Here is a 25971-nt window from a genome sequence, read left to right as displayed (position 1 = left end):
ACATGTCACAGACATATCTGGCATGCATTTTTAGAAGAAAACACTTTTTGTTAGAAATTCTTTAACTGGTCTAGAGCTCTGATAATTTCTTTATATACATAAATTAACAATAAATATAGGTAATGTTTATATATTTTGAAATATATATATTAAATAATGAAATATTCTTATATATTTCAAATATATTCATAGAATTCTTTCTAATTTGAAACATTTTTAAAGAGATATAATCACAGTTTAGTAATAAAACAGGTAAGAACACAGGTCTCCCTACTGGTCTGGCTGCAGCATCCCTTTTTCAAAGAAGAGTAAGTTGTGATCAAAGTCTGGCCTTTTAGTCCAGGCTAATACATTCGACTTCATTAGAAGGATGAGGAATAATGCAGTGTACAGCAGCTAACACTGTGGCAGGGGCAACTGATCATGCGAACTGTGTATAAGGTTAGAAATACTGGTTTAGGTCTTCTCAGTCTTTAGATTCTACTTTTAAATCTTTCAACACAACGGTCTGACAGGGAACCAGCCCCGACAGAGACCATACAGGCCAGGGTCAAACAAGGCAAGGAGCTTCCAGCAACAATACTTCTTTCCGATTTTGGTTTTGGGACGATACTGCACTCTGATTATCTGGAGGTTTTTAAAGGGACACTGCAGCGAGGACCTCTAGGGGACGATTGGTTTGGAACAGTCGAGAGAGTGTAGAAAGCCATAAAGACTCGAAAGGACCCCCCCTTTCCTTTGACTCGATTCTCTCATCTTTGTCTGTTCTTCTTTTTTTTGACACACATAGACTGGAACTGGACCACATTAACACTGACTGAGGGGAGCTAGGTTGTCTAAATGCATGCAGTAGTTTTCCTTCTTTCTCTCTGCCACTCTCCTGGTCCACATGGCTTACAGTAGGATGCACTTGGGAATAAAGAGCGTAGAAGGAAACGGTTATCCCATAAGCGTAGAGAAGGTGCAAGTCTCGCACCTTCCCACAATGCCTCAGTGATATTGGGGACACCTCAGTTCCTGTGTGTGATAGGGGCACTTTCTGTCCATGACTTCCTCCACCGGGGGGGTTTTACCCTCTGTGCGCTGGTTACCCTCTGTCCCTCTCTTTGTCTCTGTTGGACCAGCTCACTGTTGGTCCACTGTTCTCCCTCTGTCCTCTCTCTCTGTCTTGCTGCTGCCTGCGTACTGGTTCACAAACAAAACAGGTCCTATATTGCACAGCACGCCCTCATGGCCTTTTGTTGGCGTGTCAGTGATAGCGACTCCTCTTCTCCTCCGTCTCAGAGCTGTAGTCGCTTAAACCAATGCCGCGCTGGAGGTTCAGTAAAGAGTCTTTCATCTAAATAAGAGGACAGAGAAAAAAAACAACGTCAAATGGACTTTGACGGCAGGGAAAAATTCAGCAACCTTGAACACCGAATGTCTGTTTTTGCTGCCTCAGAACAGACAGGTGTTTAATCTCTTTCTAGATCCAGTGTTTTGCGTAGAAATTCCAAAATCATAGTGTAATTTGCAGAAACTGTGATTCTTTTTTTGACCTCTGCTTTTAATATGTGTAACAGGGTTTGCAAAGTGTGTCATTCCACTTGCTATATATCTTATAGTGTAGGTTTCCTGGCTCACGGGCAACCTCTCTCAGTAGTGGTTGTAATGCATTTTACATTGCGGAAATGGTCACATACCATGATAGAGTGCACTTGGCAAACTAGCTCGCTAGTTGTGGCGCTACAATAGCTTGTTGGACTCTTATAATGTGCTGGGTCTGAGCTGACTGTTGCAGTATGCAGCCTCTTTCCGTAACCCAGTACAAAAGCAGGTACATCACACATCACGTCACAGTTCTGATTTTGAAAACGTCTCTTTGTATCTGAGTACCTGGTCTAACAGCACCACTGATGACTTGATAATCTCCCTCCACTTCTGCAACTCGGAGTCATGGTAACGCTGCTGTGCCTCCAGGAGCTGGGCCCACTCCATCTGCGTCTGAGGCAGCTTACTGGGAAACACGTACACACATTAGCAACATCAGGGTGCAGCCACTGAAGCGTGACTTCCATTTTGAGGGACTGCCAACAAACAGTTTGGTAAATTGTTTCAGTAAGCCCAGAGCTATTCAGGGGTATTTTTTAGAAGCTCTGTGTTTTCCTGTCACACATGTCAACTGCTATACGGATATGGTTTAGTGTGTATGTAACAGTAATAGTGTGTGTGTTGGTGTACGTCTGTAACTGTATGTGTATGCTTGTGTGTGGCCGCCGTTTGGGCAAACAGCCGAATAACTACAGTGGAAGTTTTTGTACGCTCCGGTGCCCAAAAAGCCCATTAACCATGTTGAATCGGCATAAAAATGACAAAAAATGAATGTAGAGCGTGCATCTGTGCCTCTGTGTGTGTGTGTGTGTGTGTGTCTACCTTTCATGAAGCCGTAGCCCTTGCCAGGTTGTTAAGGACTGTGCAGAGTACTCCAGCATCCACAGCTTGTAGAAGAGCATCATGTTGAGGAACACCAGCAGGACCAGGCTGAAGAAAGTCAGCAAATGAGTCATTCCCTTTGTATTTTGGTAATTCATATTGCCCTTGATTAGCTGATATGTAGATGGAAATTACATTCAAATTAAGTAATGGGAATCCTATGTAAATATACGCATCTTGTTATGCTGGCTAATCAGATATTATATGTACCTTAAACAGATCGTATGGATGGCAATGAAAGGAGAGGAGAGAGAACAAAAACTTTCAGTTGTAAATTAGACAAAAACTACCCAGAGCTTACTGAAAAAATGGATGAAATCATGCAACAAGTGACTCAGAGATATTGTAATATGTTACACGAGCATGAGTGTATCCCTGTCGAATTTGTATTTGCATCCCCATGGTCAGGTACGTAGGCTTGTGTGTGTGTTTGTGTGTAGTGATTTGTTGCATACACGAAGCTGATGATGAGCAGCAGTTTGGAGACACTGTACAAAGCGAGGCCGCCGGGCAAGTGATGGTGTTCTGGACTCTGGTGTCTGGTCTGTGTGGATCCTGCCACTTGTTTGATCCTCTGAATCACTTCCTCGTCCGTCGGCGTGGTAACGGGGCTGAGCGCCTCGTCCAGATGCTGGCTGCGCATGTGGGGGAGTGGCCTCTTCTTCCGCCTCACCGTGGAGTTCTTCACCACCTTGGCCTTCGGAGACAGCTGGTGGGTCTCGGTCAGTATTTCCTCTAGCTTGGACAGCTCCAACTCTGAGAGGGAAGGAGACAATTGTTACATGCCAAAGTGTTAATGGAGTATCTGGTTTTGTTTAAATTTTCTTCATTCCACCCTCCCCTCTCTTTAATAGTAGCCAAAACACACTGTACCTCTGTGATTCAAATGTATATTTTCTACAATAACCCACTGATATATCTATTAATCTACATTTAAGAATCATAACAAATGTTATATTTTTGTAAAAATATATTAATATATATGAAATTATGAAATATCATATTTTCCAGAACAGAAAAAACTAACAACAATCTAGTTTACCAAGATGGCGGAAGTTTTCTTCTAGCCCACTCCAGAAGTTTTTCTCTATAAAGCCTTTCACCAGCCCCCATGGCTGCTTTCTGTAGCGCAGCTCTGTCGAAACCCTGAGAGAGAGAGACAAAGATGCGTCTTCGGATATAGATCTTTCAGAATAGGTTATAAAAACAGTTATAGTAAAAAATATTAAATGGAGAGCAAATTCAAAAGTAAAGTTGTTAAACCCCCCCACCCATGTACTACTACGTCTCATTTGCCAGGTGTGAGCTGTGTGTATCTGACCACCTCTTACTCACCGTAACCGGCACTTGTTCTTGGCCACCCTGGTGAGCATGTAGCGGTTGAGAGTGTAGAAGTAGTCATGGTAGGGCACGTCATGTGTGATGACCTCGGCATCGATGATGTAACACTCACTCTCCTGACTGGCTTTGTACAGAGTCTGAAAAGACGGGGGAATATGGTGTGTCTTTGAGTCGCATCAAACTTAAAAAAATATATAAATCATAAGGAATGTTTCTCACATACTAGAGTTGACTGTACCTGTGTCTCAGTGACTGTGGCTGTTTTTGGGGCCAGGGGGTTGGACAGAGAGATGGTGTACATGATCTCTCTGGTCTGGTTCCCAGCGTCCTCCTTCTTCCATGGGTGGTAGACCACATCTAAACCGCAAAATGACAAGACAGAGACATGGATGAATTGCTAAACACTGCAGGGGACCACATTTTTGGCTTGCGCTGTCTCCAGAGAGGTCAGATGTCAGAGGTCAGCAGTGGAACCGTCACAAATACAAACCTGAAAATCGCCTCTGTTCCATGAAGTCATTCATGAACTGCGACTCCGTGAAGAGGATGTCATAGAGCTTGTCCACACTGAACTTGTAGACCTCGTTGATGTACTGCCTGCCATTCAGATCCTCGTGGAAAGCCTGTACTTCACCTACACATCAAAGAGAGGAAAAGACAAGATGACTTCTCTTGATTGTTTTCAACTTTTGTCACTAGCATCATCTACATCATCCTTTTATGAGTGGTGAAATCAATAAAAGAGCAGACTTTCTATAGGATTATATATATATATATATATATATATATATATATATATATATATACACACACACTTTTTAAAAATTGTTTTTCATCAAATGTATTTTATATCTGTTCTTTGCAGTTACCCTCGTCGTGTGTTTCCGAGGAGTCACTGAGCTCAGTGGGGATGTCCTCATTGTCGTTGAAGTCAAGTGAGGGTGAGGGCACAGGACCGCCAGGCCCGCTGGTATCGTTGTTCTTCTCTTCCACCACCAGTGGCACAGCCAGCAGCTCCCCGTCTGGTAGGCAGTCTGCATATTCCTCTGCTGGGAGGTCAAACTGGAGAAAAGAAGAAGAAAGGCATCAGTCACATCAATAATGTTTCCCTGTTAAATGTTGTCAAATAAAGGTCCTGGAGTTTGTCTGACCCTCAGAGATGTTGCACATCATCTGACCGTAGCCTTCTGCAGTGTAAATATGTGCGTGTGTGTTAATTAACAATATGTAACAGATGTAACTTACTGTGATGGGTGTGTCATGGTTGCCTGGGATAGTGCTGTTAGGGATGACCTTCTTATGTAGCAGAGGAGGGCTCCCCTCAGGCTTGGCCTCAGTGCTGCTCTTAGACAAGTTGTCATTGTTGATCTCATTCTCTTCATTGGGAATCTCTTCGCTGAACCTTAGTAGCACCAGACAACAGTGTCAGACCTTTGCTCAAGTAGTGTTTACAACAAGCTTTTTTATGGTCTGATTTGCCCGACTTTGGTTCCAGATGGGTCGGATCTGAATGTAGTAAAATGCTACTGTATTGTCAGAATGTTTGGACAATCATAGCAAAGTACTAAAGGATCAGCTTATCATACTCTTTCTGCATTTATTATACACTGCCATTTTGCACAGTTCCTATTGCACTCCAAGCGCTCAGAAATTGCACAATGTATTTCTTATAAATGCTGTTTTTGATGTATATATTGTATATTTTTATTTTTATTTAATATCCGGCTCTGCAGGTCTGCAACTCTGCAGTTGTGGTTTTCATTTTTAATTGTTGTTCTCCCCAGTCTGCTATTAGATTGACAGTTTCCCTCACAGGATCAACAAAGTATATCTATCTATCTTAGAAATGTTAAAAGTGAATTCAAGAGCAAGCGTTGTTTTGAAGTCTAGAAACAGTTACAACAGACAGTGCTCAGCACGCACATTAAATTGCAGACTTGTGACCAGCCATTGTCTATTTATCTGTCCGATGGTTGAAAAGATGAATGACTTTCTAAGTTTATTTGGTGTGTGTGCACATGACAGCACCTCAAACTCATGGCAGAGTCGGCTATTTTCGATTCAGTAAAATTTTTGGAACAAGCTGATATGCTGTGGGAAACTGAGAAAATTAACATACTCTTAAAAATACCACTTCACTTTACTACTATGTGTGTACGTCGGTCTCATTAACAAAGCCACAATCACATTAAGGTGGTTTTGGAGCATCTCATTTGACCTCTGTTCAGCCTTTGAGGTAAATCTTTCTTCTCTCTCACCTTTTAACTCACTTTGTAACCTCACCCAGTAGAAATGTACTGATTGTTGGATATCGGCCATATCACATAGCCCCCTTTACCTCGTGGGGCAGTTAACAGAAGACTTCAGACATTGTGAGTGCAAACAGATTCTAACCATGACTCTGTATTGATTTTACCTAGTAAATCCACATCAGACATGAAGGGAAAATGTAAATGAAGGAGGAGACAGAGCAGAAAAGGATCTTTTAAGCCTTCAGGCATATGCAGAATTTGCTTTATGTTTCTGTTAGTTGCCGAGCAGTATCCACACTAGCTGCTAAACCAGTAAGTTTAAATTAAATGTTTCAAAGTGCTCAATGCTTGTTACAGCTCATACCAGACTCTAATTATTTTGTAATTTAGGCGAATAGGTAAGTGACTGAAAAATGTTTCTAGTGATAGCCGTTAGTAACGTGGTAGCCATAGTGATGCCGCAGTGTAACCAGACTCACCCCATGGTGTTGAAGTCGTCATCAGGGGGAACATAGTCCTCATCATCACTGGTTAGGCCGAGCTCGTTGCCATAGCACTGATGAACAAAGTGCCACAGCTCTTTGGGGCACAGGGGCTGCAAAAAGCATACACCAATAAAAAATGAGGAATAAGAAAACTCAAAAATACCGCAGAGTAAAATCTGTAAGTAAAAACAGTGGCCCACACCATTTCTTTTCTGCACGATCAACCTGTAGATGCAAATAGTGGAGCTTAAGAATACACCCGCACATCAGATTTGCTTACCTTGTCCAGCAGCGCATTCTGCCACAGCCTGAACATCATCATGTACGTCCTGTCCCTGGCTCCAAACGAGGTGAAAAAGTGCTGTGAAGAATGAAAGGCAATCGTGTCTGAGCCCACATACCACAGAACCAAAAAAAAACAACCCACTAACTGTGGAAATTAAAGGCACAATTTGAGGAGTACGGTTTAAACCGTTTATTTGACATATTTGGGCAGTGATGGTGGGCATTAATGTCTTGCCAACCATTTTCCAGTCACCCATTTGTGACAGGAACATGCCCGAAATGATTAAATAAACAATCTTCCTGTTAACAGCCAGACTTTGTAACTTTGTACCTTTGTCCCTCAAGCCCTCCCTGGCGTCTACTTAGGCAAAGATGATTAGATCTAACACATAATCTCTGCTCAGTCTTAGGTATGCCTACATTGGTTACTACTCCAAGTTTTTACTAATGTAAATGGCTGTGATTTAGTGATTCTGTATCCTTTACCTTCTCAGTGTCTGTGCAGACCTGGATTGCATTGGGAATGAGGCGGGCAGTCTTCTCTTTTGTCATTGAGCAGATGTCCTTTAGCCGCACTGTCAGCTACCCACAAACACAAAACAAATACACACAAATTACAGTACTGAGTATGACCCAATACTGCCGATATGAAAAAAAAAAAGAGAACGCACAGAGGTGCAGAGCGTCAATAAGCATACCAGTGTTTCCCAGCGGAAGATGTTGCTATAGAAACAAATCCAGTTCTCAGAGAGGTAGAGTCGTCCCTGCAGGAGGATGTCCCGTTGAAGAGCACAGGAGTAGTCTGAGAAATAAAGCAGTCACGAAATCTCAGAAAGAAATACCACCACACACGCTAAGCATGATGCAAATTTACAAGTTACATCACAGAGACACTACATCATTACCATACAGAATTATAACATGAAAACATGCTAATATTCAGTCAGTTGTTACCTCTGTCATGTAAATAAACAGGTCATTTGATAGCACACGGTTCACTGTCACACAGAAACCTCAGCGCAGTGCATTTAGGCACTCCTGGTGTATGTATATCTTGTTTATAAGCTGTGAACTCACCATTACCAAACCATAAAGTCATACCCTGAGCTCAGTTTTACCCTAGAGTTTTATTTTTGAGGTATTTCAGACAAAGACAGCATTCATCAGAGAGTTGGGAAAATTACGCAACAACAAATCAACTAAACTTGGGACATTATGTGCTCATGGCAGAGTGCATTATGTTCTTAGACTGCTTGAAGTAGTTTATTACCAGGTTAGAAGTTCCTCTAAAATAAGCATAGGAGGGTGTCTGGAAACTGTGGAGTATTTTCTACATTGTGAGCAAACAGAATCTAGACATATTTACAATTTACGTTACTACGTTCAAAACTCGGAGTGTCCGATATCTCTCCCTCTCTGTTGTATAAGGATGAATCATTTTCTAATTATTAACAAGTAAGCTGCATCCTGCCAGTCCTCAGATGGCCCCACTGTGTCTATAGCGTCCACTCACCCACAATGAGTCTCTCTGTGTCAGGGAGCTGCTTGAAGAGTTTCCTAAAGTCCTCATTGCGCTGCTTGTATGTTGGGCTGAGCACCTGCAGTGCAAGGCAGAGTCAGAAACATCACCCGCCACACACACACACGCGCACGCACACACACACACACACACACACACACACACACACACACACACACACACACACACACACACACACACACACACACACACACACACACACACACACGTATGCTTCCAAAAGTCACACTCTTGAATTTCTCTGACTCGCTCACTCACAAGCGTTATCTCCGTCACGCAGCCCGGGCTATTTGTTTCAAAGAGCACGTGAGATAACCCTGTTAAAACCACCCACAGGTTTGATGGCTTTCACTTTTTTGACAAACACTGGAAATGGACATATAGTAAATGGCAAGCAGAGGAATGTGGCTTGAGTTATCTGTAGTCATTAATGATACTTAATAGCAGAGTGATTTGAAGCGCAAATGTCCAGACGTCAGCCCACTGCAGATCATTCACTTCACATGCTGCCCTTACTGACAGCATTTATGAGTCACATTCTCAGATTTTACTTTATGGAGCAGCACGTTTCTGTCTGACAATGAGGCTTTTGTTTAGTGACAAGAGGTAACACAACTGTTGAAATCTCAAGTATAAACATAACCGTACACAGTGGCTTGATTAATCTGGTCAGACCAATTCTTTCCAGCACTGGGAAATATATCCTATTTAATACGATCACATTTTCTCTTTTGCTGGGCTTTGGCAGACTTGATTATTTGCAGAGTAAACCTGCGATGTGTAAAATCGCCAAATTTGTGGTGGAGTGAGGGCTCTCACTGTCTGTGCCAGATGCTTTCCTTCCACAGGGAAACTTCAGGAAACTATAGCCGCCAATAGAGTAATAAGAGGTATACTGAGACAAAAGAAAAAAAAATATTCCTTTGGGTCAGGGCTGGCAGGCAGAGAACTGCCTTTTCACATTAAAAAACACTACAAGTGCTTCCTCTGTAAAACAAGAAGCTGAAATACTGAAATACTGTTTGGGAGTATCTGTTGCTGCTTCTGCTCACCTTTGAGAAAAGTGTGGTGATGAGGAAAACTGCTCTGAAATCATGAGAGTGACAACTCTGAGAGCCCTTACTAATTGCCTGGAATTGAAATGAGCTGCACAAACCATCATGATGCTTCCTTTTAAAACCATCATCCATGTCCAGAAACAACCAAACACACCTACACTGTTTACACATCAAGACACTCACACAATAACCTGATGATCGCTCCAAACAACAGGCCTCTATGAGCTCTGGGAAAACTCAAATAGCTATGACTCATAACTAAACCAGTTGTTTTCTTTAGGGCTAGAGAATTACCACAGAACTCTGCTTACAGCAGCATACAGTAAGGACGAAGCTTTTTGCTGTTCCAAACTACAAAATTTCAAGCTTCCCCACATTCTTTTTCTCTCTCTCCTCGTTTGTCTCTTTGTTTTGAGCTTACAAGTGGAGGACAACTTACAGCAGGGATGTCCTCAGTGTCCCACTCAGGGTCCTGAAGCTCCAAGGCAGCCCAGCCCCACTCCCAACCCCACTCCCCTCTAGCCGGACCCCGCAGAAGCCACCCTGCCAACTCCTCATCCAGCTCCAACACGGCCTCCCAGTCTGACATCGTACAAATCTCTTCCAATTCCATATTCATCGCACCAGATCCTTTTTGGCGCCTTGGTGGAAGCAAGTTTCCCAAAACGGGCCCCAGTGGACTCCGCTTAAGTTGGTGGACCTGTCAGTTAAAGTAGGTTTGGAAAATACGAGTAGACAGAACTGGTGAGTCCAGTGGTTTGGAAGCTGCAGTATCCGCCCCCTGTTTTGGGTGCTGCTCCCTTTCAGTGTTGAGCGGTGTTGATGGCACACTCCAGCCACATGATCCTTGTCTCGCTCTGTCGTTCTCTGGCTCTCTCTCTCTCTCTCTTCCTCTCACTCACACACACACACACACAAACACATACACACAGGGAGAGGAGTTACGGCCGTTGCCCTCTAGTAACCCCAGCCAACAAGTCCTTTATTATCATGCCAGCTTTTTCCTTTTTTTCTGCTTACTCCTCCTAGTAAGCGTGTGAGCTGAGTGAGTGTTTGTGTGTGTGTGGTGCTGTCCAGGTCTGACTGCTTGTAATTACCTGGTTTATGACCAGCGAAGAATGAAGCCAGTTTACTTTGTGGAAAGGAGGACTAATACAGCCAAGGAGCAAGAAAACAATGCTGAATAAAAGAGAGAAATGAGTCCACGGAAGTATGTGTTGAGTCCTTCTTGCTGTCTGACCAAGTGATTGAGTTACAGAGGACAGATGTGACCTCCCACTATTCTTAACTAAAAATATTTCAAGAGTCAAGAAGGTGGGCATAGTGGTGGAAGTCCAAGCGGCAAAAAACCCCCTCAAAAAACACCATAGTTACTACAGCTCACATTTCATTGACTCCTGCTGGACGAAGCAAATGTGTAGCCCACATTTGTGCACTGGAAATCAGCCATGACTCCCAACTGTCCTCTGCATTGTTTCCCAATCGTTCCTTTGAACCAGACACTGAGGATTCAATCTGAAGAGTAGTCTTGAAAAATAGTCTTCGATGGCAGTCCTCTTGAAAAACAGTGCTGACACACACAGCTCTAAACAGGCTTTCACCCACACTGGGAATTTCTTTACATCATGTGGATAAAATTCCAGTGGAATGAGGGTTCATCTGCTAAAAACTGCCTCCAGAACAAATAGTTCCTTGAAATTCCTTGTGGCGTGTATGTTCAGAATAATCCTTTATGTGCTGCTCATTCAGTTCATTTTCTCTTACAAATCAAGCAAAGAAAGCAGCCATTGTGACTGATGCAGTGCCCAGTTTTCAGGTGACAGTATGAGACTTGTGATGAGGTGGATACACTCAGTTTATGGATTTGGCTAACTATTAACTCGCTGGACAAACAGTAAGGGATGGAAGAGACTGGGACTGTAAACCAGGGTGGAGTTTCAGTTTGTTAAATGGGGTGGGGGTTGGAGGCATGTGTCCATCCTTTTAACAACAATCCCATCCTTTTACTATGGCTGTTTTTAATTTGATGGAAAGTCAGTTGGAGATTATAGGATTGTGTATCGATCCGAGTGAAGCAACGCGAAAGGCCCGCTGTACACTCTCTGCTGCATTTATCTATGTAAATCTAAACGAATGCAAATCACAGTGTTAAGTCCTGATCTCACATATCCATGCACTGTTTGTTAGCATTTTCCTCCAGTGTTGCTTACTTCCTGGAGACTATGGGTTAGTCACCATGGAAACACTGCGACAAACTTGGGCTGTTGAGGAAAGATGGCCACTGTGCATATCTCTAACATGCTCAGAACCCACATTGGGACGGATGCATTTTTAATCACTGTGGTTTCAGCGCCATGGGAGGTCATCATCGCCATGTAGAGGTGCACACATACAGAAAACCAAGCATACAATCTCCTACATGCAGGTGTAGCATAGGTGTGACCTACATGTACAGTCACAGCCAACTGAAGACAAGGTATCAGTTCAAACTATCTCACCTATTGATTGTGCTTTTGTATTTATTGTATGAGTAAGGATGAGTGTACAAGATATCAGGAGCACAGCCCTAATACTGAGATGAACATTTTATGAACAATGAATGCTTCAAAGCTTCAAAGAGTTGCTTCAGTCAGTGTCCCCCTCCTCCTTTATACAGTTTGCCTTTATCCGTAGCGATGGCAAGGTCAATTATTCACGCTGCCAACCCCGCACAGTAAAAGTAAACATCCATTTTAACAAGCCATTTGGTCTTATATTAGGTATTTGAGCAGTATTTCCTTAAAAACCAAAAATAAAATCTGTCAATGCGGTTTGATAATTGCACTTGTTGCACAAGTTTGCAACACATGTATTATGAAAATACCACTTGATTTGAGAAAGCTGCATTGGAAGCAGGTTAAATACTCGGAGTTGCCAACGAGTTAGCGGATTCTTTTTTCACTTGTGGATGAAGCTGACGGTACGCTATTTTTTTCTACTTGTCAAACAATAGCATAAAAAGACCATAATCAATAATGTATTAGGGCCGTTTCCCAATACTTTCCTTTTACCCCTGTCTTTCTATGCCATTTAGCCCCAGGCCCATTAATTCCTACTGAAGAAGTGACTGTTTAAAAACAGCTCACATACTGTATATACACTGTAGTTCACCCTTACAGTGAGAAATATGCACTTCACTTAAAAAGTACAAAGTTGAATCCACAAGCAACAAGTAACACACAATTGCTTAGTTCATTACATTCAGAGGTTTTGCTGCTACAGCCTCACTTGGTCTAGTGTGACCTAGAGCTAATATGGTGGCTAATATTTCATAATTTTAGATAGATATTACTGTGCTGACATTACCTTACATTAGAGTCAGTTTGCTACCTTTATACGGTAAGTCTTCTCTACTAGCACTGCTCTTACACTATGTCGTAGTATTTACCATTATCCCACACTTGTCATTTCTGGCCACATAGTCTCACTTAAAAGAAAAGGCTAAGTCACTTTCTAAACCAGCTGGGCACCATTATATTTTGCAAATGTAACTCAGGTTTTGTAAGCGCATTTGCTGGGGAATATTTTCAGCTGTGGATTAATACACATGCTACATGACAGTAGTGAGTATTTCTGGTACTAGGATGTTATATGTGTGGGATTGGATAAAAAATAAACTACAGTGTATGTGTTCGTGGAAATGACGACATGTGTCACCCAGTGTAACAGTGTGGCTCACTGGTGTGTGTTTTTTTTTATAGTTTTTTGAAAATGGTAGAGCTCAATGGCTCAGAGAAATAAGATACATCCGAAAACAGAGAAAATACTTGTTAGTAGGTCTTTTAATGACATTTGTTGACAATAAAAATGAGAATATCACCAGCTTTGTCCTTTAAGAAAAAAAGATTTTGGGGCTCAATGGTGGGTAATATAAGTTTGCAATGTATTTGATGACAAGAGCAGATGGTCCTGATTTCTTGTACACTTAATCTATACTGCTGGTAGCCAGCTGTATGTCATCTGTAAACATGACATTTACATCTGTTAGACATTAACAGCGTCAGCGTGTTATATGTGATGCTCCTTTCCAGATAGTGGGTCAGTAGAGAAAATGTGAGTTGTTTTTTATAGCTGAGTGGATTAGAGAAGTATTTAAGAAGCTGTCTGGACTTATTGGACCAAGCCTCTTTTGAACTCAACAACATTTCTCCATTTTCGATATCTGCATGGCAGTCCCTGTATTGTCTTCTGATTGTCATACCCGAACCCTGAAACCTAAGTGTCCCAGTGTCTGTGTTTGTTGGGACAGGGGAAACAGAGCACGACTGGAGAGAAGCATGCTGAGACCTAAAGCACCATGCTCCATTCCCCTGCTGTTCAAAGGCATTCAAGGCTCGTCCAAAGGCCCTTGCGATGGTTTGTTGATTTGTTTAGTACAGTGAGAAACTCAGTGCGCTTGTTACCACCTGTTGCGTACCAGATTTAGAAGTTTGTGTGGTGATAGGCATTTGACCACATCTCAGGGACTCGTAAAATACAGTCTCTCCGTTAGAACAAGTTCTGATGCAGCAAATAAGAGCATTAGCCCGGAATCGTTCTGTAATTGAAACTATAGGGCTTTAGGTAACAAATATCTAAGAAATGTCTACTTCAACCTGTCAGAAACACTTCTTCCGAAGTGTGGCTTTGCTATTAGGTGGTAACAACACTAAGTGAAGTCAATGGAATGAGAAACAGGCGGGCGGGAGGGATATAATCATCCCACCGCTCTGAGAACCAAGAGACAGAGCAAGAGAGACAGAAAGCTATTCATGGCTGCACAAGAATACAAGTCATGCTTACTCTCAGGATGTGTTGTCTTTCATGCTAGGGAGACAAAGGAAGAGTGTACACACAGGGAATAATAAAAAAAAGAAATAAAACAACATAAAATAGGAAAAAAAGTCCAATAAAGACACTTATGGAGAAACTGGGGTTTGACACTGGGTGGTGTCACCCTCAAGCCTGCCCACTCTGTGGGCTTGGTTAATGCAACAGGCACATTTTCAGTGTAAATGTTGGTTGACAATAATTATTAAGAGGTTGTTCAGTGAGTGACTACGTCTGAGAATTACGATGGGGTCATAAACAGTGTTAGCACTCCATCTTGTGGTGCAATATAAAACAACCTGGCGGTCTTGGGTCTGCAGTGTGTGTACCGTGAAGAACTACCTTCGGTAAAATTTTTAAGCCTCACATCTAGTGTTTTAAGTCCCACTGCAGCCTTTCCGTTCTCGTGACTCCCTGCATCAGAAAGGTCCACCTGTTGCTCCCCTAAATCCCATGCTAATCCCTGCCCGGCGGACCAGTAACCCACACTAATGATTTGGTGCTCCGGTAAAAAAAGGGTCGAGGACAACAACCTTTCATCTCGTAAGCAGCACTCATCACTAAAACAACTCCAGGACACTTCCAGGAGTCACCCACATGACGTGAACACACACAAGCACACATACAGAAGGCACCCATAAAAGACGTGCGAAATCACACATGTCGACAATGTAAATAAAAACAAGGTATGACTTACGTTGTACCAGCTTTGGCTTTTCTGTGGAGAGAGAGAGAGAGAGAGAGAGAGAGAGAGAGAGAGAGAGAGAGAGAGAGAGAGGTATTAAACACTGTGAAGGTAGTACATACTACATAAGGCTTGTGGGCTCATACAGACATTCTGAGGATGTGAAACATGAGACACCTGATCATAACAAGTACCAGCAGGCGTAAAGGTCAAACCCTGCCTCACAATCCTTCCTGCCAGAAATCACAGGAAGGTATCAGCGCTATTTAAATAACCAGAGACATGTGTCTGAGGTAAACGCAAGGTGAAATTCTCAAGTTCACTCAAATGATACTCACATTTACACAAAGTCCTAAAATTAGACATTTGTTGATTAATAAAATACAGTATAGCCATGTTTCAAAATAAAAGGATTTCTGAGGAAAATTTGCTTGCTGTATTGGTGGAACTAAAAAGTAATTTCACTCCAAACCTGCCATATATTGCATTAGCACGAGACATACTGTTAAAATTATGTTAATGTTTTTATTCCACGTAATAAACTACAATATGTCCACCTTAAGAAATCATTCAGTCACCTATAATTAATGGGAAAGTTGTTCCATCAAAAAAAGTGCTGTGAAATTATTATAAGAATGTTCTAGAAATAAGAGTTTTGAATGATATACACCATCTGACTTAAGAAATGTCTTAGAACAAGTTAATAAAACTTGCCATGTTAAATTAATTGTCATTGGTGTTTGTTGATATTCATGAAATATTTCAGTGGTCACCTCCTAGCCTTAAATCAATTTGTGTGCTCCTCATAAACAGCAAATTGAGTCTGTTGCACTTTTATAACAGCAGAGGGCAGCAGAGGTATATCTTAATCATGACTATGACATTACAACATTTTCCAGCCACATAAACACACTTTCTGCTCTACGAGTCTAAGAGCAAAAGTCCCAGAGGGGAAACATGCAGGTGATCATTCAGAGGGGGAAAGAAGGAGGAGGGTATTCAGGGGGAGAAGAGGGGGAACAGAGGGATGTAAAGTGATATCCAGTGTCTGATTACAGTAGTGCAATGAATAAAAACATCACAGTTAAGGTTCAGGCGACGAAAAGTTCCAAAATTTGACTTGCAACAAAATCTTTTTTTTCCTATTGTAGGAGCCTTTTTATGGTGAATTATAGTTGGAATTTTTCTAGCAAGACCACTGTTTAACATTACTGCATTTTTGCTAACCTGATAGTAGTGGCTATAGAACTGAGGACTGATTGAGAATGTGTTTCAAACAGGTTTTACAGATTTTCTTATTTTGACCTGGTGGATAATCAGCCTCACAAATGGCCTCAAATTTGCATCACAGTTCATTGCTCATGGTACATTTCTCCTTTCAAAAACCTGAAACACTTTCAATTGTTTCTTTTTGTGCCTGGGGTCATCTTAGTTTCCTCGGTGTCTGACAGGGTTTGGTGGTTAGCGAGCAGTGAGCTGCAGTAGAAGGCCTGAGGCCTGGCTGTGACGATAGCTGGGCTAATGTGGGCTAATCTGATTTGAAGGTGACAGAGACACGGGAAAGGAATTACTTTCAGGCCACTGTCTGGATAAGGTGTGCGTGTAAGTGTGTGCCACTGTGTTTGACTTTGTGTGACTGCACGCGGGTGACTTTGTTAAGATTTTGACAGCATTGTTTACACGGAGAGAGACTATTTATTGTGATTGTTTACGTGACAGAGAGAGAGAAAGAGAGAGAGAGAGACTACCCAAAAGTTAAACAGTGTTGCCTGGGACTCCTCTGTGATTGATACAGTGGTTTGGGTCTTTTTGTGTACCTCTTAACTATATTATTTGATTATTTGATTTGTCAGCACATATGGGGATGTGGATTACAAAACTGTGAACTTCTTTTGCTAGATACACAGCTCAAAAAGAATTAATAAGGACCGAATTTCGAGTAACATCTTTGTTTTGGACATCCGTCGTTAAATCAAAAAAGTGCAATGGGAGAAAGCCTACAGTTAGAAACATCATTTGTGTCTCTCTCAGGATGGCAAACAGACCCTTTAAAATACTTCTGTGGCTGTCTGGTTATTACAAAATGAATCAACAGAACAGTTGGACAGCACTCATTCAGAAAGTGAATTGTGCAAGTGATGGTTTTAAACCCTGCTGACCTGTCACTGCAAACAAACACTAGGGTGGCGCCCGTTTTCAGATTAAAAAAAGAAATCTGCTGTGAATGGCGGATTACAACCAGCTTTAAATAATGCAGAATATTCAACATAAAGACATTTCAAAATAAACAGTTTTACACAGTTGACAAATCACTGTCCTTTCACATTAATCCAGGGGATGGAAAGCATTGGAAAGGACACGAGGGACCGAAACTATCAAAGGGAATCCTAGAGTCGCACAGCTAAAGAGCAAGAGGAGGGCCGGGGGATTTAATAGGGGCCAGCGGGGACTGTCAATGGGTCAAATGAAAACAAGAAGAAATGCTTACTTTAATCAGGTTTAGTCTGTCATACTGAAAGAAAATTAAAGAGAAAACAAAATGTTAACCAAAGCAGTGAGTAACATGAACACAAAGAAATAGAAAACGAGAGAGAAGAAGCTGAGGGACCAAGGAACAATATTTTATGAGACCTCACATTGAAAATTTTACCGTGCTACTAAATTTGACTCTCCATCTAGCCTGTATGTTACAGGAGAAGCCTGGCTGATTATTGTTGTATCGTTGTCTCTGTCATCATATGGCCTTTCTGCAGAGAGGCACGGTGCCCCTGTTTTCGCTGAATGCACTCTTTTATTTGGATTGCATTAGGGCTAGGGTGATCAAGCTCACGTTCCCGGGACGACCTCACGCCATCTGGGGTCACGTGACCAATGTTGACCACAGAGGCTCGCTGGGAGGGGGGTTTGCAATAGGGTTGGGGGCATTGACTGTGGCACAGAAATGAGGAGTGATGTAATCAATCGGGATGTGTGTGTGTATACGCGTGAAACAGATTGTGCAACGGCATAGAGGCAAAAAGAGCATCATGAGGCTGCTCCTCACACCAGATTCCCATTTATAGTCTCCATATATTTCACTGTCTGTCCTATTTCTCTCTGTGTCTATAAAAGCTTTACATAAATGAGACCCTATATATGGACTCCCTACTTGCTCAGCAGTAAATTTAACGTGTGACTGAAAAAAAAAAGAAAGAAAGAAAGAAAAAAAAAAAAAAAACTGGGATGAAGTCTGACAAGTAGCAAATTAGCTAGATGAAGCAACAGTATAGGCGATGCACTAAAACATGACACCAGTCTGAATTACATTTACAGGACGGGGAGGGGGAATTTGGGCTTGTGGTGGGAGAAATAGACCAGGAGCGATTCTCTCATAATGATGTAGTCCTGGAGCTCTGGACCGGGATCCTGGCAGGATTTTTAAGAGTTTATCCCTCTGCAGCCGGGCAGTCACACAGCACGACAGATACAAAGCTCTCATTGCCAAAATGCAACAATGGGATAGGTTTGTAAAGAGAGGGACAGGACACAAGCCAAATTTGCATTTGCTTTTTATTATGTGTTTTTATCCTTTTTTTATGTACTTTTAAACAAATGAAAAAAAAAAAGCCTATCCTGATTTGGAATTTATGTACGGTATATATACTAAGATTAATACCAATATTTGAAAATGTAATCAGGAATTGCTACATTGAATATCACCTGAAAGGAAAGGAAAAGGACAGGAGAGGAAAAGGACAAGAAGTGGGTGTGGTTTGGTGTGGGCTTGTCAGTTTCAAGGAAGGTCCATCTGCTATGATTGTGGGTGCAGATGGGGCTTGTAACGGCTGCAGTGTGCACGGGAACAAGCTGGGTTCAGGGTGAAGCATTGCAAACAAGGTTCGGACACTTCCACAGAGCAGCTCACAAGACAAGAGGTGGGGCATGGGGGGGGGGGCTGGGCACAGAAATATTTGAAGAACAGAAAAAAGAGTAATGCTTACTTTGGAAAGTCGCTTGTGAGACTAGCATGCAATCAGGAGAAGAACAAAGAAAAATCAGATAGAAAAATGAAACTAAAAGGAAATCAACTGCAAGAAGAAACAGCTGAAAGTACCAAACAGAAGAACTGGGCAGTCATTATCAGATGGTACACGTTATCACATGGCATGTAGCAGTAGCAGCAAAGAGAGAGGGCGTGCACACTGTGTTGTGGATACAAAAAACAAATGATTCAAACAAAGAGTCAAAAACAACAAGTGATTTAAAACAGCAGAGACAGAGGAAGACAGAATGAGAAGGTAACAGATGGAGGGAGTCTCATGGCCTATTTCGAACATTTTGGGAGGTCAAATGAGTGCTGAGCGTACAAAACATTAGAGCCACATTAGAGCTCCTTCTGTGAAATAACCGGGATGTATGAGAGATTCAATTTCAACTTCAGATGTGAAGGGAGATGATGCAGATGGAATTACCTCAATAACACCTAAAAACATGTTTTTGAGATTCTATGCCATTTTTATGGTCTCTTCAGTAAGACCCTGGAATATTTCCACAGATGCAAGGCTGCTCTTTCTGTTGAATTCCTACACCTATAAATCAAGAGTTAAGCCCAAGATCTTTTTGTGCCATCCCGTACACTTTCATTATATATATATAAAACAACAAGCAACAATCAATACTGTTTCTATTCAGTAACCAGAAAACACTCTCAACACATTTAACCTCTGCGAGTGACAATACGTTTTCCAACTCGATTTTAAAGGATAGGATCACATTTTTTCAAGTCTGTCTTAAAACAATATTTCATTTTTGCTTGACTTTCTGCTTGCTGCTTAAGTGATCCTTCCTAATGCACTGCCAATATAAGGGATGGGGGACAAAACCTATAGGCCTTGTTCTGTGCAAAAAATGCATTCTAAAGTTTATCTTAAACTAAAATGAGTTGTCAGCATTCTGAGTGAGACAAATCACCTAGATATCTTCCAAAACTATGGTCTTTTTTAATACCAAATTCCTTCTTTTAGGTTCCATGGACTTTTGTTTCCTTGCTGAGCTGTGACAGGAGGACAGTAACGCAAGGACATTTTGCAGTAAAATGATTGCAGCTCACTTGGCCAATACTGATGGCCAGTAGTAACGGGGGGAAAAATTATAGCAAGTAAAATCTGTTTCAATGTTCATATCAGCACCTGAGTATTGCTTTAAGACAGACCTGAGAACACGGGAACTTATCCTTTAAACCCAAACCCCACACCATTCTCATCAGATTTTTCGGCTGAATTAATGTCTTGAATGTCCAGAATGAATCTTGGAATCAGGAGAAAAAATTTGTAACTCTACTATGTTTGAAATATCCTACCTGGATTAACAGTTAAACACTGGCTCGTGACCTGTCTTGTGAAAATGTGTTCATAAGGCATAGGAACATCCATCTTTACTGAGGTAACAAATATCACTAGTTAAGGGAGGGATATGGTGTGGAGCACGTGGTTTTAGTTGGTAAGGTAAGTTTTTAAAAAGGTGCAGGAACTAGCCTTTCGAAAACTAGCGTGTCTTCAATGGAGTGACTGTGATGTTAGAGTACTTTGATGAAGACATGCTGCTGCTGTTAGTTGCTGCACCTTATTTAAAGCGTTAACTATCACAGTGTGGACCCAAACTGTATCCCAGCATTGTCCTGTCCATTGAAGCACTGATTTGAGTTCAGAGTTCCTTCATCCCACATCACTAGTTTGGACCTCTAATTCTAGAAAATCTCAATAGTGTGGGACAACTCAGACAAACTCAGCTCTGTGAAGGGGTAAAGCAGGCTTTTACTCCTTAATTACAGGTCTGACGACAGGATTGAATGGCAGCATTTCAATACTCATCTGTCCTGTCCATCATTCAACTGTAGTTTTCAGCAAGGGAAATAAAGAGTTGAGAGACTGGGGAGTAAATGAGATGTAAAATGAAAGGCTGGAATGGAGAGGAGGGTGCAATCTCTCCTGAGGGAGGGAGAGTGGTAGTTACAGCTCGCTAGTTACATATCAGTATGTACAAGTCAATAACCAATCACAACACATACGTCACTACAATGGGAAAAAGCCACGCCAGATCTGACGCATACTTGCAGTCACAGTTACTGAATGGCTGCATCCAAAAGTTTACATGTCATCTCAGCTATCAGACTCCGCAGACGACTCCACTCTGAAGATATATTATCTAATGCAATATGGCGGGCTAATGCCACAGTATGACAGGAATAAAATGACTAACAAACGTCGAAGAAAAAGTGCTCAGCTTCCAACCTCATTTCACTAGTGTCTTATTGATTTGTTTCTACTCTAAACAAGAAAAAGAAAACATGTCATATTCTTACTTGAAATAAACATTTACATTGTATAACCCCGTATGCACCCTCATTTTGATGCGTATTTATTGTATTTGCATCTAAGTGGATGTAACAAGTATAATCATTTGTAATATCTACTGTTATGTTTTTGGTCAGAGATAACTCAAAGAAGTGTTTTAGCCTTATCCCGATCGGTCTAGTTTGAATCCATGTCTGTGAAATTCACACCTAGTGTCCCACAGTGAGGCCTCTCACGACAGCCATTCTGTGAAAAATGTTAGAGCAGCTTTGTGCGCCACAATTGCTTTACAGTTGTTCTCTACTGGGGAGCTCTCTTCACAGCGCCGACTCTTTTCAGCGGAAAGGACACACTGTTAAGCGTTCTTGACAGAGCTGAGGACTTTAGGTGGTTTTAGAGCTCAAAACAGATATTAAATATGCTTTAAGCTCGATTAAAACTACACCACACTCACCTTTGAGTTCTTTCCTCCGCTTCGTGCTGACTGCAGGGAGTATGTTCTCTGGACAACCTGCTCAGGCGTGGAGGGGGACTTGTCAGAGGAGTGATCTGAACCCTTCTCCACCATGTTCTCACCCTCCTGGGTCTGTGGCGTGGGAGAGCGCGAGCGTTTACGTAGGACCGGTGAGCAGGCAGGTGTGCTCTTGTTTGAGTTACTGGCAGTGCTAAAAGAAAAGAGGGAAAAAGAGGGATAAGAAAAATATCTACTTAGTAATTTTAATGTTACTTCATCTTAAATCAAATATAAAAATAGAGTCTAGCCTGAAAAAGGGCAAAGTGCATCGTAGAAATCATACAAACACTCCTTGGATGTATCACTACAAACACCATGCAAAGTAGTGCCTTTAATTTACAGATCAGTATGGACAGCTGCAAAGCACAAACACTGTTTCCTTGGACTTGCATCACTTGAGGCTTGACTGGCTGGAAGCACCATGAGCTAACCTGGCTAATAACAGCTAAGCTAATACGGAAAAACCAACAATAGCAACAACAGCAGCAGTGAAGGAAACAAACGTAGAAAGACACCTCTACAACCATGACCTGGGGATTTTCCCATGAATGCTGCACTTTTAAAGCAAAAGGGAAATCGACATGTTTGTTTTTGAGCCCATCATCAATTTGATTAAGAAATGTAATGAGTCTGGAAAAACAACCGACCTAAATTGTCCGACACTGACATTTGTTGACGTATTTCCATTAAATCCCGTAAAATATGAGGCCTTACAATAATGAAAGATCTTTTTTTTCCCTGATAAACTAAAACTGTTTCCATGCCTGCAGCAAAGCCGTTGAGCCACTCTGGAAGACATAACGAGGATTAAATGATCAGAGATACAGTGCCAGGTGGAAAGCGTCATTCTGGCTATTAAAGTAGGCCTACAGCATGTGATTCTGTTATCTCACATTAAGGTACCTGTTGACTTTTACAAGGGGATTTGCTTTAATACCTCACTAACAGCTCTCCAGCCAAGTGGAAGGACTGTTGTCTTAAGACAGGTAGTCTCTTTTCGTTCATTGTACACTAAGTTACTATCAGGTAGCCTCTCTGATCCAGCACTGGACACTCTTTTCTTCTACACACACACACGCACACGCACACGCACACGCACACGCACACGCACACGCACACACACACACACACACACACACACACACACACACACACACCGGTGGCTCAGCAAGAAGCCTTCTCCTCAAGATGACAGAAGCTAAACTGAAGACTCTATAAGTGATCTGTGTGGCAGCGTGCCCACCAGGCTCGGCTGCTTGACATGGCGTTATGCAAGCCATTACGTGACTGCCAGCCGATGGCCGCTGTTAGCGGCGAAGAAGTACCGAGCTCCTGTTATGTTCCAGGACTTCATTGCAGCTGAGACCACTGAATTAAAGAGAGCAGCGTTGACAGCTTCCATCCGACTATCAGGGTCTGCTGTATCAGGAGCTGTTTGATTTTAAAAGGCAAGGGCAATGCAGAGCCTCCACAGCTGTTTAATGCAGGGGGGATGGATCATGCACGTCTAGTATGTTTTGGTACCTCTGACATCAATTCATATGATTACTAAATGGTCTGCTGTTCAGGGGATGATCTTTTTGACTGTACTGTACATTGTGTACTCTGCATTGACAACTGATTAATCCCCACTGACCTGATTAGGAGTAAATTTGCAAATTTCAAACGCCACTAGTTGCTCAGTTCAGTGGCAGGTGAATCTCCAGGCTTCTATTTAGCCCTTATGACTGTATCTTAGGCACCGTTTTCATGTATTTTATATTCATTTCTGGATTTTCAAGTGATCGTCGTACGTCGTATGTTGTACATCAGGGTATAACTCCATACAAACACATGCACACTATGATGGTAGGAAGCAGAGTGCATTGATATTCAGCACACATGATAATCTGTCTGAGCCAGGAGACTGTCTGGGTTACACACAAACATACGGTACAAATGCAAGCTGGCAGACAAATAAACCAGGCATGAAATTGTTTAGCAGACGTTATGAGCCACCTGTCGCATCATCATCTCATAATCAATTTTGTTACTCATTAACATCCACATTAATCATTAAATATATGGCATTTGTGTGAAATACTACCTGTGTTTTTACCTCAAAAGCTGACGTTTTATTTCATAAGTATATTAATTTTTCATGATGCGAGCGGAGGTGGTCTTTATTTCAGGCTCGGTGGCCTGCCTCTACTATAAAGCACTGTGGGAAACCCTGCAGGCCAACGGCTGTTTCCATAGCAACAAATTAGATGCAGACCTGTAGCAAGGTTGAGAACTGCAAAAACTAAGACTAAATGGTTTTTGCAACAGAGTGATATGTTGAAAAGAGATACACTTAATGTACATTTCCTCATCTTTGGAGACCTCCACCAAAGTCCACTAAGACTAAATCAGGCTTCAAAGAATATTGTCTTTTGATTGCACTGCAACTTTGGAGACTTTGACCATGCTGATGTGGGACAGCAGGTGTTGTAGCGGATGTGTCAGAAAACCATCACAGCATTGCAATTTTGTTGTGAAAGACTACTGGTATTTGGCTTCAGCTGTCCTTCTGTTCTGATCGGGTTCAAATCAGAGGGCGAGACCAGTGCTGTTTTTGCTGCCTTCACACCAGTTACTGAATACATATAGTGTACGGCTATGACGCAAATGACTGTGGTCATTATGCAGCAGGACACAGTGGCCACATCCTCTGCATGTCAGGTACTGGCTGGTGCAAGCCCTCCGGTTCTGTTTGCCCAGTATCGCTGAACCATTTCTTACACAGTTCTCCTCGGTCAGAGCAACAAATTAATAAAATCTGTTATCTCCTTCCAGGACAATTTCATCATCATATGCTGGGGGCGGCTTATCAAACATGCTGTACATGTGCTTGTGGCCAATCTGAATGCGTTGTCCAAGGTCATCAGTGTTTGCTCTTGGGAGCAGCTTTTGGTGCTGTTCTCATCCATCTAAAATTAAAAAGTCCTCAAAAAATACACTCGTAGAAATAGTGCCATGAGAGGAGAACATTTTGTGCACTCAAAATTGCATTTTTCAAACATTTACCACTGTCATCTAATGGGTCCTCATGACAGCAGATGCATGTCCTAATCCATCATAAAGGTACACATATATTTTTTAAATCCCTGAATTAAAGTTAGTTACTTAAGTAGCTGCAGGTGCAGGTCCTGCGGTCCATCTGGCTATGCCCCATTTAAAACTACTGGCCACGATCCCTGGGAAGCCAGTGAGGGATTGTGACCCTTTAGCCATAGGGACTTCTACTGGTAGATCTGTCTATACTGCGTCCTCCTGTCTGTACTCTTTTCAAGCAGCAGAGGAACTTAGCATCAATAAGGACTGCAGGGAAGGGAGAACTCGCCATTTGGAATTACCCCATACAAATGTAAGGATATAAATTTGGACTTTTAAGGAACATTACAATAACATACTTATAATCATCAATAATAACATACTCCTGTCCCAGCAACAATTTTTGTACTCCAAAAGTACAATGCTAGTCTACATTTTTCTACGACAGCATATGAAAGGGTCAAGAGGAAGATTTTGCTGGTAATGAGTGCAGCCAGGTACATCACACCTGCTGACAGTGCATTCCTCCTAACTCTCCTCTTTTAATTTTTTTTAACCAACTATGCTCCACCACTGTGTTAAAAAAACTAGTAAAAAATAGCTGCTTTGACTTGTGTACTTGCACCATGTGCAACTTGATTGGGAGAGGTGACCACACATGATGTGGTCATAAGGCTCAAAGCTTATAATCAATATTTTCCACACGCTGTTGACAGCTGCAATCATGAGAGGTGCAACCTGACAAAGAGGATCAACATTTCTCAGTAGCAGAGTATGAAGCGTATGAAATCATGGTAAATGTGCAAGTTTGTTGTGTTTCATGCGGATCCAACAGATGGGTGTATTAAGAATATATTTATTAATAATAATATGGATGGCAGTTTTAAGAAATGAGCAATGGATCTATTTAGAGAATAGTAACAGTTGTTTTGGGGTTTGCATTTGAACTTGGGATGGCTGGACCTCATGCTTAAGGTCTTCCACAACCTCCCACCTTTCCCCAAAGCATCTGAACATGCTACTCAAAAATGCATAGTCAATCACTATGTTCTAAGAGACTAGATAATAATGGTAAGAATAATAA

General features: G+C 41.8%; 1 protein-coding gene across 3 annotated transcripts in view; it reads right to left on the bottom strand.

The window, feature by feature from the left end:
* Positions 1-241: 241 nt before the first annotated feature.
* gramd1bb (GRAM domain containing 1Bb) overlaps positions 242-25971 on the bottom strand; it is a 124664-nt gene continuing 98934 nt past the window's right edge. For all 3 annotated transcript variants that reach the window (XM_040131520.1, XM_040131519.1, XM_040131521.1), the window contains 17 exons: positions 21753-21963; positions 14979-14999; positions 8349-8433; positions 7534-7637; positions 7322-7417; positions 6831-6911; positions 6545-6660; positions 5059-5215; positions 4683-4875; positions 4304-4447; positions 4052-4170; positions 3808-3950; positions 3515-3618; positions 2928-3228; positions 2413-2520; positions 1876-1996; positions 242-1339 (listed from right to left, as the gene is read on the bottom strand). In XM_040131520.1, the coding sequence (XP_039987454.1) occupies positions 1250-1339; positions 1876-1996; positions 2413-2520; positions 2928-3228; positions 3515-3618; positions 3808-3950; positions 4052-4170; positions 4304-4447; positions 4683-4875; positions 5059-5215; positions 6545-6660; positions 6831-6911; positions 7322-7417; positions 7534-7637; positions 8349-8433; positions 14979-14999; positions 21753-21963 (2194 nt within the window). In that variant the 3' untranslated portion in view covers positions 242-1249. The remainder of the gene's footprint in view (positions 1340-1875; positions 1997-2412; positions 2521-2927; positions 3229-3514; positions 3619-3807; positions 3951-4051; positions 4171-4303; positions 4448-4682; positions 4876-5058; positions 5216-6544; positions 6661-6830; positions 6912-7321; positions 7418-7533; positions 7638-8348; positions 8434-14978; positions 15000-21752; positions 21964-25971) is intronic.

This window comes from Xiphias gladius, chromosome 7 (genome assembly GCF_016859285.1).
Source record: "Xiphias gladius isolate SHS-SW01 ecotype Sanya breed wild chromosome 7, ASM1685928v1, whole genome shotgun sequence".
NCBI lineage: Eukaryota > Metazoa > Chordata > Actinopteri > Istiophoriformes > Xiphiidae > Xiphias > Xiphias gladius.
The sequence above is the reverse complement of the archived record's forward strand: the minus strand, read 5'-3'. Positions and strand labels throughout refer to the sequence as shown.